The 18,267-nt window shown below is 37.1% G+C and overlaps 1 protein-coding gene across 1 annotated transcript in view; it reads left to right on the top strand.

Moving 5' to 3' along the window:
* The first annotated feature begins 311 nt into the window (after positions 1 to 311).
* UBE2W (ubiquitin conjugating enzyme E2 W) overlaps positions 312 to 18,267 on the top strand; it is a 31,916-nt gene continuing 13,960 nt past the window's right edge. Inside the window, exons 1-2 of the mRNA XM_069854272.1 lie at positions 312 to 380; positions 17,445 to 17,536. Of these exons, the coding sequence (XP_069710373.1) occupies positions 366 to 380; positions 17,445 to 17,536 (107 nt within the window). The 5' untranslated portion in view covers positions 312 to 365. The remainder of the gene's footprint in view (positions 381 to 17,444; positions 17,537 to 18,267) is intronic.

The raw sequence follows: 18,267 nt of genomic DNA, 5'->3' as shown, positions 1-18,267 counted from the left end.
GTTCATTGGGCACTGGAACAGGCTGCCCAGGGAGGTGGTTGAGTCACCCTCCCTGAAGGTGTTTAAGGGACAGGTGGACGAGGTGCTAAGGGGCATGGTTTAGTGTTTGATAGGAACGGTTGGACTCGATGATCCTGTGAGTCTCTTCCAACCTGGTTATTCTATGATTCTATAAAGCTCCAGCACGGGCCCTAGAGGGTTAACAGCCTCCGCGCCCCCCAACCGACGGCGCCAGCCCCGCCCCCCCCGCCGCCGCGCACGCGCGCTCGGGCCGCGGGGCGGTCACGTGGCCGGGGCGGGGGGGTGCTGCGTCTCGGCGGCGCGCGGCCGGCGGCGCGGAGGGGAGGGGGAGGGCCGGGCCCATCATGGCGTCCATGCAGGTGAGGGGCCTGCGGCGGGGCAGGGGCGGCGCCTCCCCGGAGCCGTTCTCCCGGGCTGTGTGCGTGGTGGGGCGGGCGGAGCGGCTTCTGGGGGGGTGGTGGGGCTGCCGAAGGGGGAAGGAGCCGCTCGGCGCGGCAGGGATGGAGCCGAGCCGCTGAGGGGTGAAAGGAGGGCGTTTAGGGGCGAGGCCGGGCCCAGGCCGCACCGAGGGGGTGGTCAGCGGAGCCCCCGCGACCTGGGGAGGTGAGAGGGGGGCTCGAGGGGGCCGGGGTTTCGCTGACCGCCCGGGGAGGGGGCGGCGAGTCCCGGAGACCCCCCCACGGTGTCGAAGGGTATGAACCGCAACTCCCTCTTCCCGGGCGGTTCTGGGGCTACCACACAGTAATTCTTGGGCACAGGGTCCTGAGGCAGGCGGGTTTTATCCCAAGCCATAGAGATAGAAGCCCGTGGGGTCGTCTTTTCTCTCTTTTATATTTTTCTGTAAATGAGATTGTCTTGTGGTATCAGTCCTGCGGGCAGGTAATGTCCGGTTTTGCTTGGATGGGTGGTGTTGCTGTAGGTACGGTAGCATGAAACGTCGTGCTGCTTGACAAGTATTTCTAGCTGAATTATTTATTCGTGTTCCCTCCGAGGGAGTTCTTAAATAATAGCTACAGAAATTGCTCTGTAAGAATGGATCGCTTTTCCTATGTGCTGCCCCGGGTAGGTAGTGATCTATTGTGACTGGGGCAGGATAAAAGATCGCTAGCATTTGTGGCATGGCCCCTGTCTTTCCTTGTTTCACCTGTAACTGCTCTGCATTTCCTTGAATTTTACAGTTTTCCATTTTGTATTTAGATCTGGATGGTATAACACTACTGTTTTTTTTCTTAAACTGCTGCTTCATTCCTTCTTTTTGTTTTCATTTTGGTCCAGTTAAACGTACATTTTTTTGTTACTACTAGTGGGACAGCTGACAAAGAGTGAACTAACTGGATGAAGTGAGTTTTGTTGTCCTTGTAGCCTGAATTTAGCATAGCTAGAAAGAGTCAAAATGTCAAAGGATTGCACTTTATGGAGTAAAAATTCTGCTCTTGAAGTCTAGAGGCATAAAGAAACCATGGTGTGTCTTTCTGGGTTATTGAAATAAAATGGGATCAAGAACTTAAACATACTGTACAGACTTCTTCGTTTAGCAGTAGTTTAGACAGTCTGATCTGCCTCCATTTTATCAGCTCTATTTGGCAAATGCTTTTTTGTAAAGCTGTTCTCTGGATGTTCTGACTTCCACAAGTGTAACTGCGAAATAGAGGCAATAATTTATTAAGTAGTGTCTTTTATAAAACTGTGTGAAAACTATAGGAAAATGACAGATGTGGAACTTGAAGGAGGCACTCTGTGGGACTTCGTAAACCTGTGTTGTGTTGCTGTCTCTGGCTGGTAAATGACCTTCTACAGCTTGCCTCACCCTCATTCCTGTTGCTCCCTCTGTAAAGGTGAAATAATGATTACAGATTAAATGAGTTTGCTTAAGATATGTGAATGACAAATCTTGCCTAAAAGTAAGAGGCAATACTCACTTCCTGAAAACATGGCTACGGAAACTGTAATGTTGTAATTGCTCTCATTTTAGAAATACCAGCTGTAAGATTACACTTTTTTTTAAATGGTGTTCTGTTGTCTGTTAAGGAAGAGATTCGAGGAAATTTATGGAGCTTCTTTATCCATATGTTGCTAGTTGTATAATGTTCTGGTGACTTTTCCTAAATTTAGTAAATTCCTAATTTAGTCACGTAGTTTAGGAAGTAGGAAAAGGAATTGTTTGGTATTTTCTTTTAATAAACAGGAGGCCTAAACGGAAAATTAGTAAATAAATTGTAAAACTACTAAGTTTCTTGATAGTTGACACTTTGCCAGGTAATCAGGATTTCAAGGCTACAACTCTTCCATTAATTAACTTTTAATTCTTCAGTGTGAAAAAAATTTTACGAAGGAAGCTGTTGTATATAATTTTAAGTGGGTTTGGGTTCTGAATAATTTAATTTATTATTATTAATGCTGACATTTAATATGTAAGTTGCCTGACATAAAAAGTAGGCGCCCTTTTTTTCCTGATCATGTACGGTGTTTTTAAATAGCCAGGGTTTAACTGAAACATTTGTGCAACCGATTGCAGTCTCTAACTATACCAGTAAACTATCACCATACCATTATGGCAATATTACTTATATTTCAGATAAAAATGTTATATTGTCACATCAAATAAGTTTTAGTCACTTGCTAAACTGCCGTAATTTGTATAGCAATGTATGATGCCCTAGATTAATTACATCTTATTTTTACAGGTCCACTGAGGTTTCTCTGATTAATTTAAAGCTTGAGTTATCTGATCAGCCTGTTCTAAGTTAGCCTACAAGGAAAGTTTGGAAACTAATAAATCGCCTCTTTTTGCTAATGGCAATGAACATTAACCTGAAGAGCCACTGCCCTTCAGTTAGTGTTGATGCACACTAACTTGTAAAACTTGGGATTATGAGCATTTACATGTATAATTTAAATGTATTGTGATCTTTGTCCGTGTAGACATTCTTTAGTGGTAGTTTTCTGTTATCCTCTTCTTTCAGAAAATAGAAGCCAATGTTGACAAAATCCTGTGTCTTGTTTTCTAATCACTGTGTTGTCCAAAGTAGGGACTAATTTGACATTGCTAGATTGGTTTAAATCCGGTCTGTGTAACTTTTAAGAAAAAAGAAATTCTCATTTGCTTAAAACCAACCAAACAAATCCCCCAAACAAACCTTGAAGGAAAAGCCCAAGATTGTGCAGAAAGCGAATAGAATGAATTTGCTTTAGAAAATTCAGTATAGCATCTTCAGTAAACTGGAATCTTAAAGCTACAGATAACATTAAAATGTGGTAAATAAGCAGTAAACAGTTGTTGCATTTAGAACAGAAGAGCAGGTGAAAACTAGGACCCAGGAAGTTCAGTTGAAAGTGTATGGAAAATAGATCATTGCTGTACAAAGTGTAAGATAATTAAGGCCTTTCCCTCAACCCATAGATGCCAACTGTTTGCATCTTAAACTCAGAAGATTGGCTTTATCCATAGTGCTGACATTTTAACTACTACCATTTGCCTTTCCCCTCATTTCATTTTTAATACCCAGTTACTTCAAACCCTGAATTATGACTGGGCATATTTAAACAGCTTTCACAATAATTTCTATGGGAGCAGTTTTACGTTTGCGTTTTATTAACAAAATAACCTCTGGTCTTTTCTTTAGACACTTGAGATTTGTAAATGTATATATTTAAATCTGCTTAAATACAAAGCTAATGCAATTAATCACATACGCAGCTTTAGTAAGGAGTGTAGAATGTTAGCCTTCACCGTATGTATGTTATCAGGATTCTTTTGCCCTTGAAAACTGCCTGTTTGTGGGACGCTATCAAAATGCATGCACAGATAATGACAAAAAGTGCTGCTTAAAAAGTTTTGCTGCAGCAACAGATTTTTTTTCAAAGTGTATTTGTAAACAGGCATTTAATAAAATAATTGCACTAGGTGACAATGCAGAAGTTCTGCTAGCCTGAGGTCACCAGAAGCTTTTCTTGCAAAATGCAAGCCAGTAGCAATACAAAAGCTTCCCCCAAGTGTCACCCCAGCTTTTTCAGCTAGTGGGGTATTTTTGTAATAACATTATAGGAAAATGTTACGCTCTGGATATTCCCACGTTTGATTAAACCTTTCTTTGTTCCATTCTTTACCTGCTCTTCTAGTCTCACTGGAAGTTTTGTATTTCCAGCTGTTCATAAAACAATTGTTTATTGCTTAATTTTTCTGCAATATGGACAATATTTTTATATAATAATTTTGAACTAGTTTTCTCTTTACAGCGTTGTCCAGGAAAAAATCTAAACTATTTATATCTTTGAAAAAAACCCTAACAAACCCAACTTTAAGTGAGGAAAGCTTTCGGTTAACTGGAACTTCAGTGATGGTGCATGTGTGTTCTGTACTTCTAAGTGTCACAGTACAGGATGATATTTGTGTTATTTCAAATAAAAACTTTAAAAAATGAAGGTAAAATGAATGGTTACTGTAATTACATAACTAATTTGAGGATGTAAACAGTGAAATTCTTGGTAATTAATAACAACTTGAAGTATTTAGTGGTGCCGTTGGTGAAATACAGTTGAAGATAAAAATGCCAATTTTCTTTTTTTTAAGCTGAAAAATAGAAGTACCATAATTGATACCAGAATGAGAATATAAAACATTTCTCCTCCACTAAGAGGTTGTTAGTCCTTTGTGACCTTCAGTTATCAGTCTGTACTGATGTATGGCATATAAGTTTGGACATCTAGCCATGCTCTAGTAGAATAAGATCAATGCAAAATTTATAGTTACATTACCAAGATGAGTTAGTTTTATCTTGGGATTTTATTAAAAAAACTTTTTAATTGAGTTGAATATCAAGTGAAGTTTATAAATTTATAGTCTTTTAAATCAGTGAAGATAAATAAAATCAAAATTGGGCTGTAGGGAGTCTCACCTACTTATTTTTGTATCTGCTTGTGTAAACAGAATTTTGGGAAACACTGCTGTGCAGCAACTGCACAATTTTTGAGCTGGAATAGAAGAATTCACTTCTGAGAAAGAAAGAGGTGGCAGATGAGTTTACTGAAACCAATGTGCCTGAGTGATGTCAGCAGATCTTTCTTCAAATAGACCAATTCTACAGCTAAAACATAGAAAACCATGATTGTTTTCCTCCTGTTGCATGGAACATTGATATCTGATGAATATGTGTATTATTTAAATCGGGAAAATAAAAGCAGACAGATTTATTGTAAAGAATAGTTATTCCAGTTGGTTGTAAATAATGTTTTGTACTTGCTTTTAGGTCTAGCTGTGAAAGCTCTGAGAATGGGAAAAGAGAAAACAATAGACTTGCAAAAGCCAGAGAATGTTGTCTTGTGCCGCTCCCTTGGAAAGTTCTGTGAGATTGTAATTAATAAGCTAAAGCAGTTTAGCTCGAACGATGTGTGAAGCTTGGTGATCAAGGACTTTGTGTAATTGTTTGCACAAAATTCTACCTTCAGACTAAAGGATCTTCAGTATATAATAGATGGGTATAGACTATGCTGGTGAGAACTCCCTGGAGATTGTGATTAAATTACCCCGGTTAATATGATAGAAGGCACAACTTCCATTGATCTTACTGATAATTTACATTTGTATTCAGCAAATACAGATGTGTTTGATGTAATGATTGTGTGTCTTACATAGCCTTGGTTTACAACCAACAAACTTTAAAGGAGTTTACAGGCTAAAGTACTGGGGAGACGATGACGAAGGTATTTTGCTTGATAATTGGAACTGAAAATTTTGTACATCTTGCGTGGTTTTGAAGTAGTGAAGGGACTGCAACAGAATTGTCAGCTGGGGGTTGGTTTTTTTGCCTTTTGAAGGAAGGAAGAGGCAATATTACACATTCATTTAAACCTGTTGCAATTTCATTTGTAAATAGGTTAAATATTTTATTGAAAGAAGAGCCAGGAAGCAATCTTTAGTGATAGAATGAAGGTCAGGCAGCCTGTCTTCTGCCCGCTTTAGATATTTGAGGGCTTTCAAAACATATTGTGGAATCTGTGCCAGCTTTTGCAGCTTTTTCCTTTGTTTTTTGTTTGTTTTTCCTCTGAGGTGACCTTAATCACTTGAATGAGAAACAGATATCGATCTGGAGTGGCAGGGGAAGAGGAGAAGGAACCCTGTGATTTTCCTCCTTGGGAGCAGTATTCATGTGTTAGGAAAAAAAGGGCAGAAGTTAACAGTGGTAGAGCAGGAATGCGAGACACCTTATTTTTGATGATTAATGATCTGATGGAAAATACTAGCTATTCATCCTTTCGTACGCTGTTAAAAATAATTCTGTTTCTCCTTGGGCGATTACGAATACAAAGTTGCTTGTTATCTTTTTTTATTCAACTTAACTAAACAAGGCTACTTGATCAGCCTAAAGAAAAAAATCGCTTAACATATCAATAACTGTTGATAATAATTTACTAGAGTATAGCAAATATTTTCTCTAAAAGTCTGCTTGAATTTTAATACTTTGTAGATTTTGATGCTACTTGTTCATATAGAATTATTTCTTCTTTATAAGAAATGAGCGGCCAATAATGAGAAAGGACAAGGACCATGAATGGATTGAGGTTTCCTAAGTTAGAAATTCTTTCCCCATCATATTTAGGGATATGAATTTGATGAGTATTTAAATCTTGTTACAGTTTACAGCTTCCAATATTTTGACTTTTCTTTCCAAAAGGCTTTTTTTTTTTTTTTCCCCCCAGAATAAAGCATTTTATCTTGGTTATCAACCTTTGAAATGGTTTTTATAAGAATGAGAAACTCCCTGGTAGACTTATGGTTGCCCTCATTGTGCCAGCCCTTGATATTGTCTTAAATTAATTGTTTTAACTGAAGCAGTTCAAATAATGCCAGACTTTTGTCCTTAAAAGACGAAATTATTTATGTTTGACTTCTTAATACTGTGTGAAGCTTGTGCTGGGCGTTGGTAATTTGATGACTGCATTTGTAAAGCAGATGACTAGCTGTCAGTTTAATTTTTTTTTTTCGTTAGTGGATTTCACTTTATTTGTTTTAAAATGACTGATTCATTGTACAAAATTTGATTATCTGGAAGCTTTTCAGACTGTGGAGTACAGTGTGTTTTGTGTGTCTGTGTGGTTAATTGTTTATCTTTAAATTATGTTGTAGTTCTGATTTCAGGTTGATCTTGTTTCTTAGTGAGTTTAAGTCAAGCATTTTATTCCCTTTAGAAGAGAACTGTGTTGCTTTGACCTTCCGGTCAAATATTTTAGAGTATCTTGGAGCATGTGAAGACAACATTCTGTTATCAAATAGAGAAACTGACAGTCCTTCCTCTCAATCCCTCTCCCCTCCAATCCATAACCTAAAGACATTTTTAAATGCTTAGAAAAGCAAGAAACTAGTGGTGTAATCTTACTTCTAAGTAGCTTCTTAAAAGATTCATACGTTGTCTTCTGTTTCCTTTAAAAAGAGAGAAATGTGCAAAATGCCTGACATTCGGGACCTGAAGTATGTGCTGGTCTGAGAACACAACACTAGAAACTGGGTTGCCAGATGTTAACATGTTTTATTAGAAATGAGAAGGAGGAGACTAATCTGCTTCTGCGTTCTCAGTACAGATTGAAAACCTGATATTCAGCCAAAAATAGCTAAAACTGAAAAACAATTCTTCAAATTCAAATCCTGGTATTATTTTTTTTTTTATCTTTTGATGTGCTTTGTGAAGCTGTTTTGTTATGTGCCTTGCTGAAGCTTTACCTGGGCACATCCAGTCAATTATCTTTCTTTCCTCCTCTGGGCTTTGATTAAAGTGTTACCATTAGAACCTTGATTAGGGAAAAATGACCCAGGATTGTGATAAGCAAGTGAGTTTGGGAGTCTGAACCAAATGATTTCACCTGAATAATGGGATATACTCTCCAGGAGCTTTCTTGAATCACCAGATCGTTTGAGAAACAAAGGGTTTTTTAATTTGTAGGAACTGTTTCATCTTTTCTTAAAAGGTGGACTGTAGGAGGTTATATTGTCTTAATCGTCACTAGTTTTAATCTTTACCTTGTTTCTCTTGTGTTTGAGAGCTTTTTAGTATTTGAAGTTAGGTTTCTAATTAGAGAGTAACATACAGTTTGTTACAGCCGTACTTACACTGTTAAAAATGATTTTCTGTAGAGGAATTTTGTTAGAAAAGTAGGACATCTACCCAGTATTTAGGACTTGGTATTCTGGATTTAAGATACTTTTCAGTAAGAAATGTGTGAATGGAAGAACCAAAACACTGAAAATAGAGTTGTTACTGGTCTTACTCTCTCAGGCTAGTGGGTTATAGTAACAGACTAGTAAGAGTTTTGCTTGCCAAACGACATGGTGGTGTTGTAACAACTCTATTGCAGCCTGTTAACTCTTCCTGTTCTGGTGCAAGGTTACTCTTTGCCTCCTTTCAGTGACTGGCTGCTTGAAAAAAAGGCTGTCTCCTGCATGCAAAAATTTCTTTAGAACAGAAAGGATGTTTTTTTGTGAAACATTTTGTATGTATTTGAATGGGGGTGGAGGGCAACAGGCTATAGTTTGTAAGTGAAATTTTAAATTCTTTACCAGGGCTTCAACATAGGACTGACAGTGCTTTTGTGCTAAGAGCGTGCTGGGTATGTTTAAATCTTTGAGTGTGGAAGAGAATATTGGTAGGTACTGAAGAAATATTGTTAGATCTCTCTATGGTGCAGTATTTTTACAGGCATAAAATATAAGAATGGAGCCCCTGTGGGATTGATTTTTAACTTTTAACTATTTATGTGTTGGTTTTTTTTTCCTTTTCTGATTTCCAAGAAGATTTGAGATTTGAGTTTTCAGTGTCTAGGAAGGCTTGGCCTTTGGAGGGGTACTCCTTTCTTACATCATCACAACAAAGAAAAGGGAATTTGAGTGCATGGAAATAGGAGGTTCCTAACAAAATTCAAGTGCAGAGGTTTTGGACGCTCAGGTGTCCTAGTCTGTAAAATTGCTACTCCATCTTTCAGTTTCTTCATATCCTCAGGATACTCCCTAACTGACCTTGGCTAGCAGAGTCCCTACCACTCCAGGTGATAAGGCTACCACATTCCAGCTTAATCGCCCATCACAGCTTGTTTTAGTGGTGAGAGAAGATGTGATGATGGAACATTTCCTCCAGCAACAATGAGTGGAAACTGCCCATTTTCTGCTTTTCCCTCTACTGATACATTTCTGCCTTACTGGTAGAGGAGAAATTGCCTTTGCCCCAGCTGTTTTCTGTCAGATTCTTACCACCACCATTAATATATCCTGTCTTACACTGAATCTCCTTTTGGTTTAATCAGCTCAACTGTTATCTCTCTTCCTTTCTTTCTCTAAAATAAACAAATAAATAGAAAGTCTCCAAAATAGACTTTCAGGTCTCTAATAAGGCTTCTTTCTAGATGAAGTATTTGACTAAGCTCATAATTTCGTTTACCCATTTAAGATACTACCTATTCAAAACCCTGCACATCTTGTGCAGCCTTTCTTGAAATGGCAAGAAGTGGAACCTTAAAGAATTGTAAAGATGACATAATTGAGTATATGCATTGATCTTATAATCGATTTTTTTTTATCTCATTTACCTTCCTAAAGCTTGTATTTTCAGCTCTGAGGAGATAATAAGCCAGGAGTATGGGCACACAGTCAGACTTGATTGGATTATGGCATTAATATTTTACTGCTAGTCAACAGATCCAGTGTAACAGTGTGTGTATGTATGTATGCTTTGCCCACTGCAATTATAAAGTATAAGAAACTGTTTCATTGGCTATCTCAGTATCTGTTGGCTGTATGTACATAATTAGTATTTGGTAGTGACCATAACTAAGGGTATCTTGCTTTTGCACTGCACACGTATTTTTGTTAAATTTTAACTCTCTAGGCTCCAGTTTTCCAAGGGAGGGGCAAAGCTGTTCTGACAATGAACTTAGACTGAAAACTCTTAGAATATACAACTGCTATTGTGATACTCCTTTTTAAAAGCATTTAGGAAGGTAATTTTCACATACTTAGAAAAGCTAGGTAGATTTTCATGGCGGGGAAGGAAAATACCTTTGATTGCACTGTTGCATTGTGGGGGATTGTGGTTAAAGCCTTGTTTGCCTATGTGTCCATGGGTGTGATCCCTGTTTGTGGTAGAGTCAGTAAAAAGTTCCTTGGTTTTGGGGAATGTGATGGTGATATTGTCATATGCTTCAGCTACAGGTCATTGCCTTTTGAGGTAGCTGACAGGAACAGACCAGTGAGATAATATATATGTATTATTAAGCATTTGTGTGATATATAGTATCGACCTCAGTGGTGCACAGTAACCAATCTGATTCTGGGAGGTGCATTCTGAAGTTCGTGTTGCCAGCCTCCAAATGTCCTCCTGTTCTAAATTGCTACCCTCTCCCTCTTTTACATATTGCATCTTTTTATATGCTTCTGCTTTGCCTTCTTCTTCATATGGTTCACTGTGAATCAGCACAAGTGAGAACTCGGCTGTGACATTTGAGATGTTACCACACCAATTCCAGAGGTGGCCAAGTAAGATATGTGTTGGTTTGGAGAAAGTGTGTGTATTTTCGCTTAGCAAAGGTGCTAGAAGCTATTGGCTTCGGAGAAATATTTAGCTTGAACCATGACAGACAGTGCTGCCTATCAGGATTGCAGTGACAGAGGTTGTTGTTAGCTGCTTGGGGAGCTGGCAGGAATTTTACTCTACTGACACGCAGTTAATTTTGTGTTCATTGCTCCGTATGCTTTCAGAAGTCTTATGAGCTTGACACTTTAGAAAATCTGTGGAGGATGACTGAAGGGGTTGCACAAATCCTATTTGACAGAATTAGCAACAGAACACAAGCCATTGCTGTGTCAGTCATTTCCCAAATGCTTGAATAAACTTTCTTTTGGAAGGGCGTTAAGCTTTGTTCTTTGATTACATCCTTGAATCATCCTTTCCTATAGAGGTAGATGAATTAAGTCATTTTGGTTTCAGAGACATCCACCCTTTTCATCAACTATTCCTGTAGTTGAAGGATTGTGGTGTTACCCAGTCTTGGGTTTCTGGTCTTCCTACTCTGCTGTTCTGTTTCACTCTAGATAGTGCATGTTTTTACCCATTTGATACTCGCTAGTTTTGGTTTAGTTGGAAGCTGTATTAAGAGAATATTTAAGCATAAAACCCTCTTTCTGTCATTTTAAGGTTGTAGTGCATCCTTCATCTATTACTCCTTATGACTCCATGACTGCAGTCCTCTGTTTCTTTTGCAGTGTCTTTAAATAGAAAGTGGGTAAGCAGGAAGGGAGCTTCTGTGTGAAATCTTATGATGTATTGGCAGAAATATTGAAAAGATGGTCTTGTGATATGAACAGAACAGTACAGCAAGTACACCCAAGAGCATATCAGTGTATGGAAAACATGTTTGGAGGTTACTGTGAGAGTGAGTAGCTGCACTAACTTGTATTTTGACTTAAAGGAGCTGGCTGAGAGGCTAAAAGCAACTTGGTTATGATTTAAAAAAAAAAAAAAAAAAGTATTCCTGAATCATGGTAAAAAAAAAAAACCAAAGTAAAAGTAATGATGGTATAGTTGGAGGTGTGTAAATAATGACTCCTGATAGTGTTGAAGGGCTACAAGTTTCTAGAAGAAAATACAAATTTATGCTGGCAAGCTGTCTCAATATGGAAAAAATATAGGAATAATATGTTGTCCCCACAACACGGGACAAATCATTTTTATTTGTGGTAAAGGAGAGGGGAAATAAAAAAAAAATAGTTAAATAGTTCTTCAAAATATCTTTCAAAAGTATCTTCCACTTTGTATAAATATCCTTAGCTGCTTATTGAGCTGTGTGTAGTCAGTATGGCTATGTGAGCCATTTAGTGACTTAAAGATTTAAAAGCCTTTGTAGAAAACAGAAAAATGGAAAGAAGTAACTTCTGTGAAAGAAAGAAACAAGCATGCAGAAGTGAAATCTACCCATAGTTCATTGTTTTAAATTGGCAGATTTGAAAAGCATTAAGAAAGGTTTTATAACTAGCTAGAAAGATGTAAAAAAGTTGAGCCTGTAATTAGAAAAGGAAAGCAAAGAACAGATGACACATACGTAAAATAACAACAAATCATGCCAAACAAAAAGGACCAATTCAATACCTTTTATGCACTGGATATTATGTCAGTTGCTGGGATTCAGCTGTATGGGTCAGTTTTGGGTTTTTGTTTTTTTTTTTTCTTTAAGTGTTTAAGCAACTGAGTCGGAGTGTTTTTGGCAATAATTTCGTGTGAGTTTCCTGATGATAAATACTACTTTTATTCTTCTGATATGGAAGGGATGGTTTCTGGATATCACTGGACCGAATAGTCTCTAATGCCTATAGAATATAATAGGCAATTAACTTGTGATTGCCTAGATAAAAAGTAGACAAAATGAATTTCGGAAGAAGAATCACATTGAACTAACGTGATTTTCTCCCTTTATAGTGCAGTACTGTTCTGAAAGAGGAGCAGTAGGTTTAACATGTTCATTTGTATTAGTATGACGTTTGAATAAGCACACCAAAAATATTAACCAGTGGAATTTTTTATTTTTTTTTCCCTTATGAACCACTTAGACCACTTCTCGAGGTATCGCAGTTGTAGTTTGGTTGCAGTAAAGTCGCTCTTGTTTCAACTGGGTGTCTGATTAGGGGGGGATGTTTGGCCCAGTAGAGTACAGGGGCAAGTTATCTTGAAGCTAAGAGTGTGTTTCTGGATACGTCCATGATACACTAAGTCTGAAGTCTACTGTAGTTACTCTGAGAAAATAAGCATTCTTTGTAACCACTTTGGTCAGCTAGTACAAATATTGTTAAACACTGAAGAGGAATTAATTTCAAGTTGTTGTATTTAAACTTTAGATGTTTTCTGAATTACTATAGTAACTAGAAGCTCTGTTTCCTAATTAAACTTTATGAATCTGGCCTCAAGGGCTGAATGTATGAGATTTTTTTTTCCTTTTAAACAATATCTGGCTCCTTATAATCTAGTTTAATGTATAATGAGGCACAACATGGGACAAATTATTTTTTAGTTGTGGTAAAAAAGAGGGAAAATAAAAAAAAATAGTTCTTCAAAATATCTTTCAAAAGTATCTTCCACGTTGTATAAATATCTTTAGCTGCTTATTGGGCTGTGTGTGCAAGCACGTAGCTGGCTGCTTTGGGGAAGTGATTCTTCCCCACACTCTGGCACTGGAGAACACATCTGGAGTACTGACATCACGGAGCCCTGGTACGACAAAGTTGTTGATGTACTGGAGTGAGCCCAACAGATGGCTGCCGCCAAGGTTGTTGGGGGCTGAACTACATGACATACAAAGAGAGACTGATTGGTTTTCTTCAGCCTTAAAAGCGAAGGCAAAGGGAAGGTCTTGCTCATGCCTGCAATAGCCTACTGGGACGGTGTTAGGGTAAATGGAGCCACAGTAGGAAAATAAGGGGCAACAGAGACAAACTGGAACATGAGGTATTCCAGAAAGATATAAAAGGAACACTTTACACCATGAGGGTGGTCAATACATTCCAACATTTGAATAAAGAGGATGATTTATTTATGTAGAAAGGATTTCTACATAGTAGTTAACTGTGCTCTTATAACATTTTTTTAGTATTTGCATGAATTCTGTTAAATAGACCATGATACTCTCTACAATGTTGTTCCAGTTGCTATAGAGTACTCTTGAATATCTTTTAGAAAGGGTTATAGGCTGCTATTTCTTAGTCTGTACAGAAATAATTGAGTTGATGCTTGATAAAAAACCCGAAATTTTGAATATGTCTGCTGAAAGCATATTAAAGATACCCAGCTATGTTCTTTAGATAAGGTATGGTTAACTTGTATGGTATGGTTAGTAGAATAGCAGTGTTTTAAAATAGATACCATATTTTATTATTTTAATGGAAAGAAAGCCAAATAAGGGCTTGTATTCACAAAAGCATTGCATCTTAAATGTATATCGTTTGATGTAATAGAAATACTTCTCTTTGTGTAGAGACTTTGCCTTGCTTCTATCTGTAGTGGCTAGAATAATACTTATGAAATCTTTAAAAGCACTTTTTCTCCTTAAGCTGTCTTAACACTTTCAGAGTTCATGTCATTATGGGGACTGGAGAAATGTAGGAATTTATCATGAAATGGTATTTTTGTCTTTTAATTGGAAGAGAAGTTGTCCAAGATAATCAGTATAGCTGGAGACAATAAGAATGAAAAGATTCTGTGCCATCTCTAATAGCAGTTATTGGTCTTGTGTCCTGATTGCCTGCAGTTGTGGGGTTAGATCATCTTCACTGTGAGGCGTGATGTTTGGGGATCTTTTTTCTTCCCTCCCCCTGCCTCACCTTACCCTTAAGAGGAGCAACATTGAGATGCATTAAATCTGTCAGGGCATACTATAACGGAGAACCCAGCTGATGCTTCAGGGAGGCATAAGGCTGGAGTGGTTACAGTAAGGCTGAAGGGTGTAACACCTTTTGCTGATACTTTGTCCTGTTTAGGACATTGCTCTGAATGAAGAACAAGTCCAGAGGAGCTGTGGGTTTCTTGACCTCTACATCCCCTCCCTACCTTTCCAGCATGGAGCTATGCCTAGGAACTTATTGTTAATCAGAATTACACTGGAATTTTTTATGTATAACAGGTATTCATACTGGATATCAATCTTTGTGGATTCCCTTATTTCAAAGTGATAAATTTCTTTCCCCAAGTTTTTTTTTTTTCATTTTGTTACAACACTAGCAATGGTATAAGCTTGCTTTTCGGAGGGACTTACTGTTGAGTTTCTTTTGCTTAATAGATAACATATCTGTTTTCTACTGAATGTGCTCTTTTCAGCTTTATATGGGAATGACATGGATGGGGTTTTTTTATTGATATTCTCACTGAAAGCTGCAAATTCAAGTCCAGCTGAACCTACATTGATGCTTGCTTGAAAGGGCTAACTTGGAAGTGATAATTTCTTCCTTTTGTCTTCAGAAATATGATTTTATTTACTGTGATATTTTTGACCCAATGTGTAAATAGTACTTCCTGTTATTTCTCTGGGATGCATTTTTTTGAATCTCTATATATATAAATAGAATATATATATAAAATATATATTCTAACTGGTGAGAAACTGTGTGTTGTCTGTATTTGTGTTTAATGGACAGGCCCCTATAACAGTGTTGGCAAATACTTTAAGATCAGAGGAAGAAAGCACTTCAGTAATACTCTGCTGATCAAGTACGCATTTTAAGATTCCTCCCCTCCCCCTCCTCTCGGCTCCTTGGGTTACTGTTTCTTTTAGGAGGAACCATAAATATTATGTGAGAAGTGAAAAGCTGTAAAGCAATCGGCGAGAGTATATTTGCACTGGTGAGATGGATAAAACGGTTGCTGTGACTGCATTAGGCTGAAAAAAAGACTGTTGCTGGAGAAAAGGACTGAAGGTCCAAGCTTCCATTGACAGGATACTTTGTGTCAGTAATTTGGGGTAATTGGTAGGATACAAAAGAAACAAAACTTCCTCATTCCAAGATACTATGCTTGATCAGATACTGATACCTTAATCTAACTGTTTTAAATTTAATTTTAAACTAGGTTTTATGGTCTTCTATGAAGACAGAGGTGTATAGTTGGTTTTCGTATACACTTGTTCTTTACTGTTTTTTTACCTAATCTGTTCTTGAAGGGAAAGAGTTTCTGTTTTCTGTATCCTGTAAGATTCTCATCTCTGAACTTCTAAAATATTTCTGTATATGATGATCTATATGACAAAGCATAACCAGGTTCACCGCCACTGAGGCTTTTTTGATGGTCTTGGAAAATGTTGGAAAGGGAATTGACTTGAAAACACCTCTGACACTCTAATTAAATATTTGTAAAATGGTTTGGAAAATTGTTCTTTTGCAGTTTAATAATAGTGATGATCTGAATTTTTCCTAAACTGTGCAGAAAGCAAGAGATGAACTCCAGGAATCTAATGTGTCTTTCACTGTTAGCAATGTATGTAACTTTCTTAAGAAAATGCCAGCTTTGCTTTTTGCAGTTTGTTTATATCTGTATGCCAATTATAACTGCCTTTGAAAGTCTTTTGTGACATGACATTTTACTTCAAAACATATTTGTTTAATTGCTTGCAAATAAAAGACTTTAAAGTGTGTATCTGAGTTCAAGGTAGGAACTTTCAAAATAGAAGCCCAAAGCAAGTTTTCAGGGCTGCTTGATAGAAACAAAGTTATTTCAAAATGTAAATTGTCAACATATGAGGGCCTTTTCTTTAGGAGTTTTCTGTCTGAATTTATTTTAGTTCTGTTTCATAGATGAAATGAGATACTGAATCACTTCTATGTTAATAAATGAGCCCTTTATCTTCCCCTGTGGATTTTTAAGTTCTGCTAACCACCAGAAACATTCTTTGGAAAATTAGTCAAACCAGCTACAGATGTGTGATAAACCTACATTTTAAAAAAAATTATATTCAATCAAAATTAGATACTAAATCTACAGACCGTGTATTCTTATTCCTTTTGAGCATATGGTCATTTTGAAGATGGAGGTGGACTGATAGGCAGTAAACTTTAAAATTGCTTGCAGAAAAAAAAAGAAGAGTAAGAAATGAGAAAGCCTTGAACTTCCCGTTATCTAGATGGCTTGGGAATGACAAAACAAATTGTATAACTGCTTACATGGACAAAATACACTCTGAAAGCTGTGCCCATGATAGCACTTCACAGAGGTTGAATTTCCCTAGCTACATAGATTGTAAGAAACAGTTCTGGTAGTTGTTACAGAAGCAACTGATTTCAGTTAGTGATTTATCCCTGTCAAAATAGGTAAGTGTTGTTACCTGAGCCACTGATACAACGCTTTTCTAAACACTACAGCTCAGTAGGTTCTAAGATGTGGTCAGTTATAAAATAATTTGTGTTCTGATGTCATGTAGTTTTAGTGTTCTGTGCTCCAGGATGACTTAGAACAACACAAAGGCTAGCACGGATGCCAGGTAGCGGTGTCTTAAATTATCTAGAGAAAGAAGAGTTGTGCTGTTAAAATCTTAAAGAATTAATTGTAGAGCTGATGACATGTTTTTTGTCAGATGTAGGGGTCTGATTGACATCGTTGTCATATTACAAAGTCATGGATACCTCTGTATTTTGTAACACAACAGTTCTTCACTTAGCAGTATTGCAAATGTTATTGCAAATGTAACTGCTATTGCATTTTACCAAAGAAGTAAGTTTAAGGCCTGTGACTTTTCAGTTTAATTTTTAGGAGAGGAATCTTCCCTCTCTCACCTTTCAGTATCACTTTGTAATTAAACTTTCAAATAAAACTATTTTAACCTTTTTATAGTTGACAAAATATACTTTTGTGTGCATGTTTATTGTTGAACTTTATTTAATATTTCAAACATTCTATACTATTTCTTTATAGAAACGATTGCAAAAAGAACTATTGGCATTGCAAAATGATCCACCTCCAGGAATGACTCTAAATGAAAAGAGTGTACAAAATTCAATTACACAGTAAGTATATATACTATTTAATTTTTGCTGTTAAGCTGAAAAGCATAAGTAGTGGAAGTTCTTTGTGTGCTACTTCCACCACTTATTCCAAGTAACATTCTGAATTTTTGTTTTTAGTCTAGGGAGTGAAACATTGTTCTACTTAATGAGCACATTACTACAATGTGCCAGACACTCTCAGGAACTGAATAGTGAATTCATTAAGTTTTTATTAGGCATTTTACTGTCTAACTAAATGTCAGTTGATAAAAGCTTCTGCATATTTTAAAATAAAGTCTTTCATAGCTGCTAACCGCTGAAACTCCTGTAGACTTGTTGAAATAATGGAGTAGCTGGTTTAGAGTTTGTGCATTATTTGTTGAGTATATTTTGTAGCTGTTAATTTCCATTGCCTTCTTTCTCTAAAGCAAGTGGAGGAAACTGCTTAAAGGTAGAAGTTATTGCAGTACATTTGTTTGTGACTTCCTGCTGTAGTTTTATGTCATTAATGTAACAGAAAAAGAAGCATGGTTAAGTATCTTGTGTTCTGTCCATTTACATGAACAGGGGGTGTTTCTAGTATTAAACTCTTTTTCTAATCGACTGAAATTCAAAAGATTTAGACTGCATTGACATTTTTTAGATTTTTTTTTTTTTATTTTAGAGAAATGTTTAAGAATTCTTAGCAGATGTAAACATTTATGAGGGTATGAATCTTGGGCAGTATGTTCTGGACTATAATATTGATTGAT

This window comes from Phaenicophaeus curvirostris, chromosome 3 (genome assembly GCF_032191515.1).
Source record: "Phaenicophaeus curvirostris isolate KB17595 chromosome 3, BPBGC_Pcur_1.0, whole genome shotgun sequence".
Taxonomy (NCBI): domain Eukaryota; kingdom Metazoa; phylum Chordata; class Aves; order Cuculiformes; family Cuculidae; genus Phaenicophaeus; species Phaenicophaeus curvirostris.
Note: the sequence above shows the minus strand (reverse complement) of the source record. Positions and strands in the feature narration are given on the sequence as shown.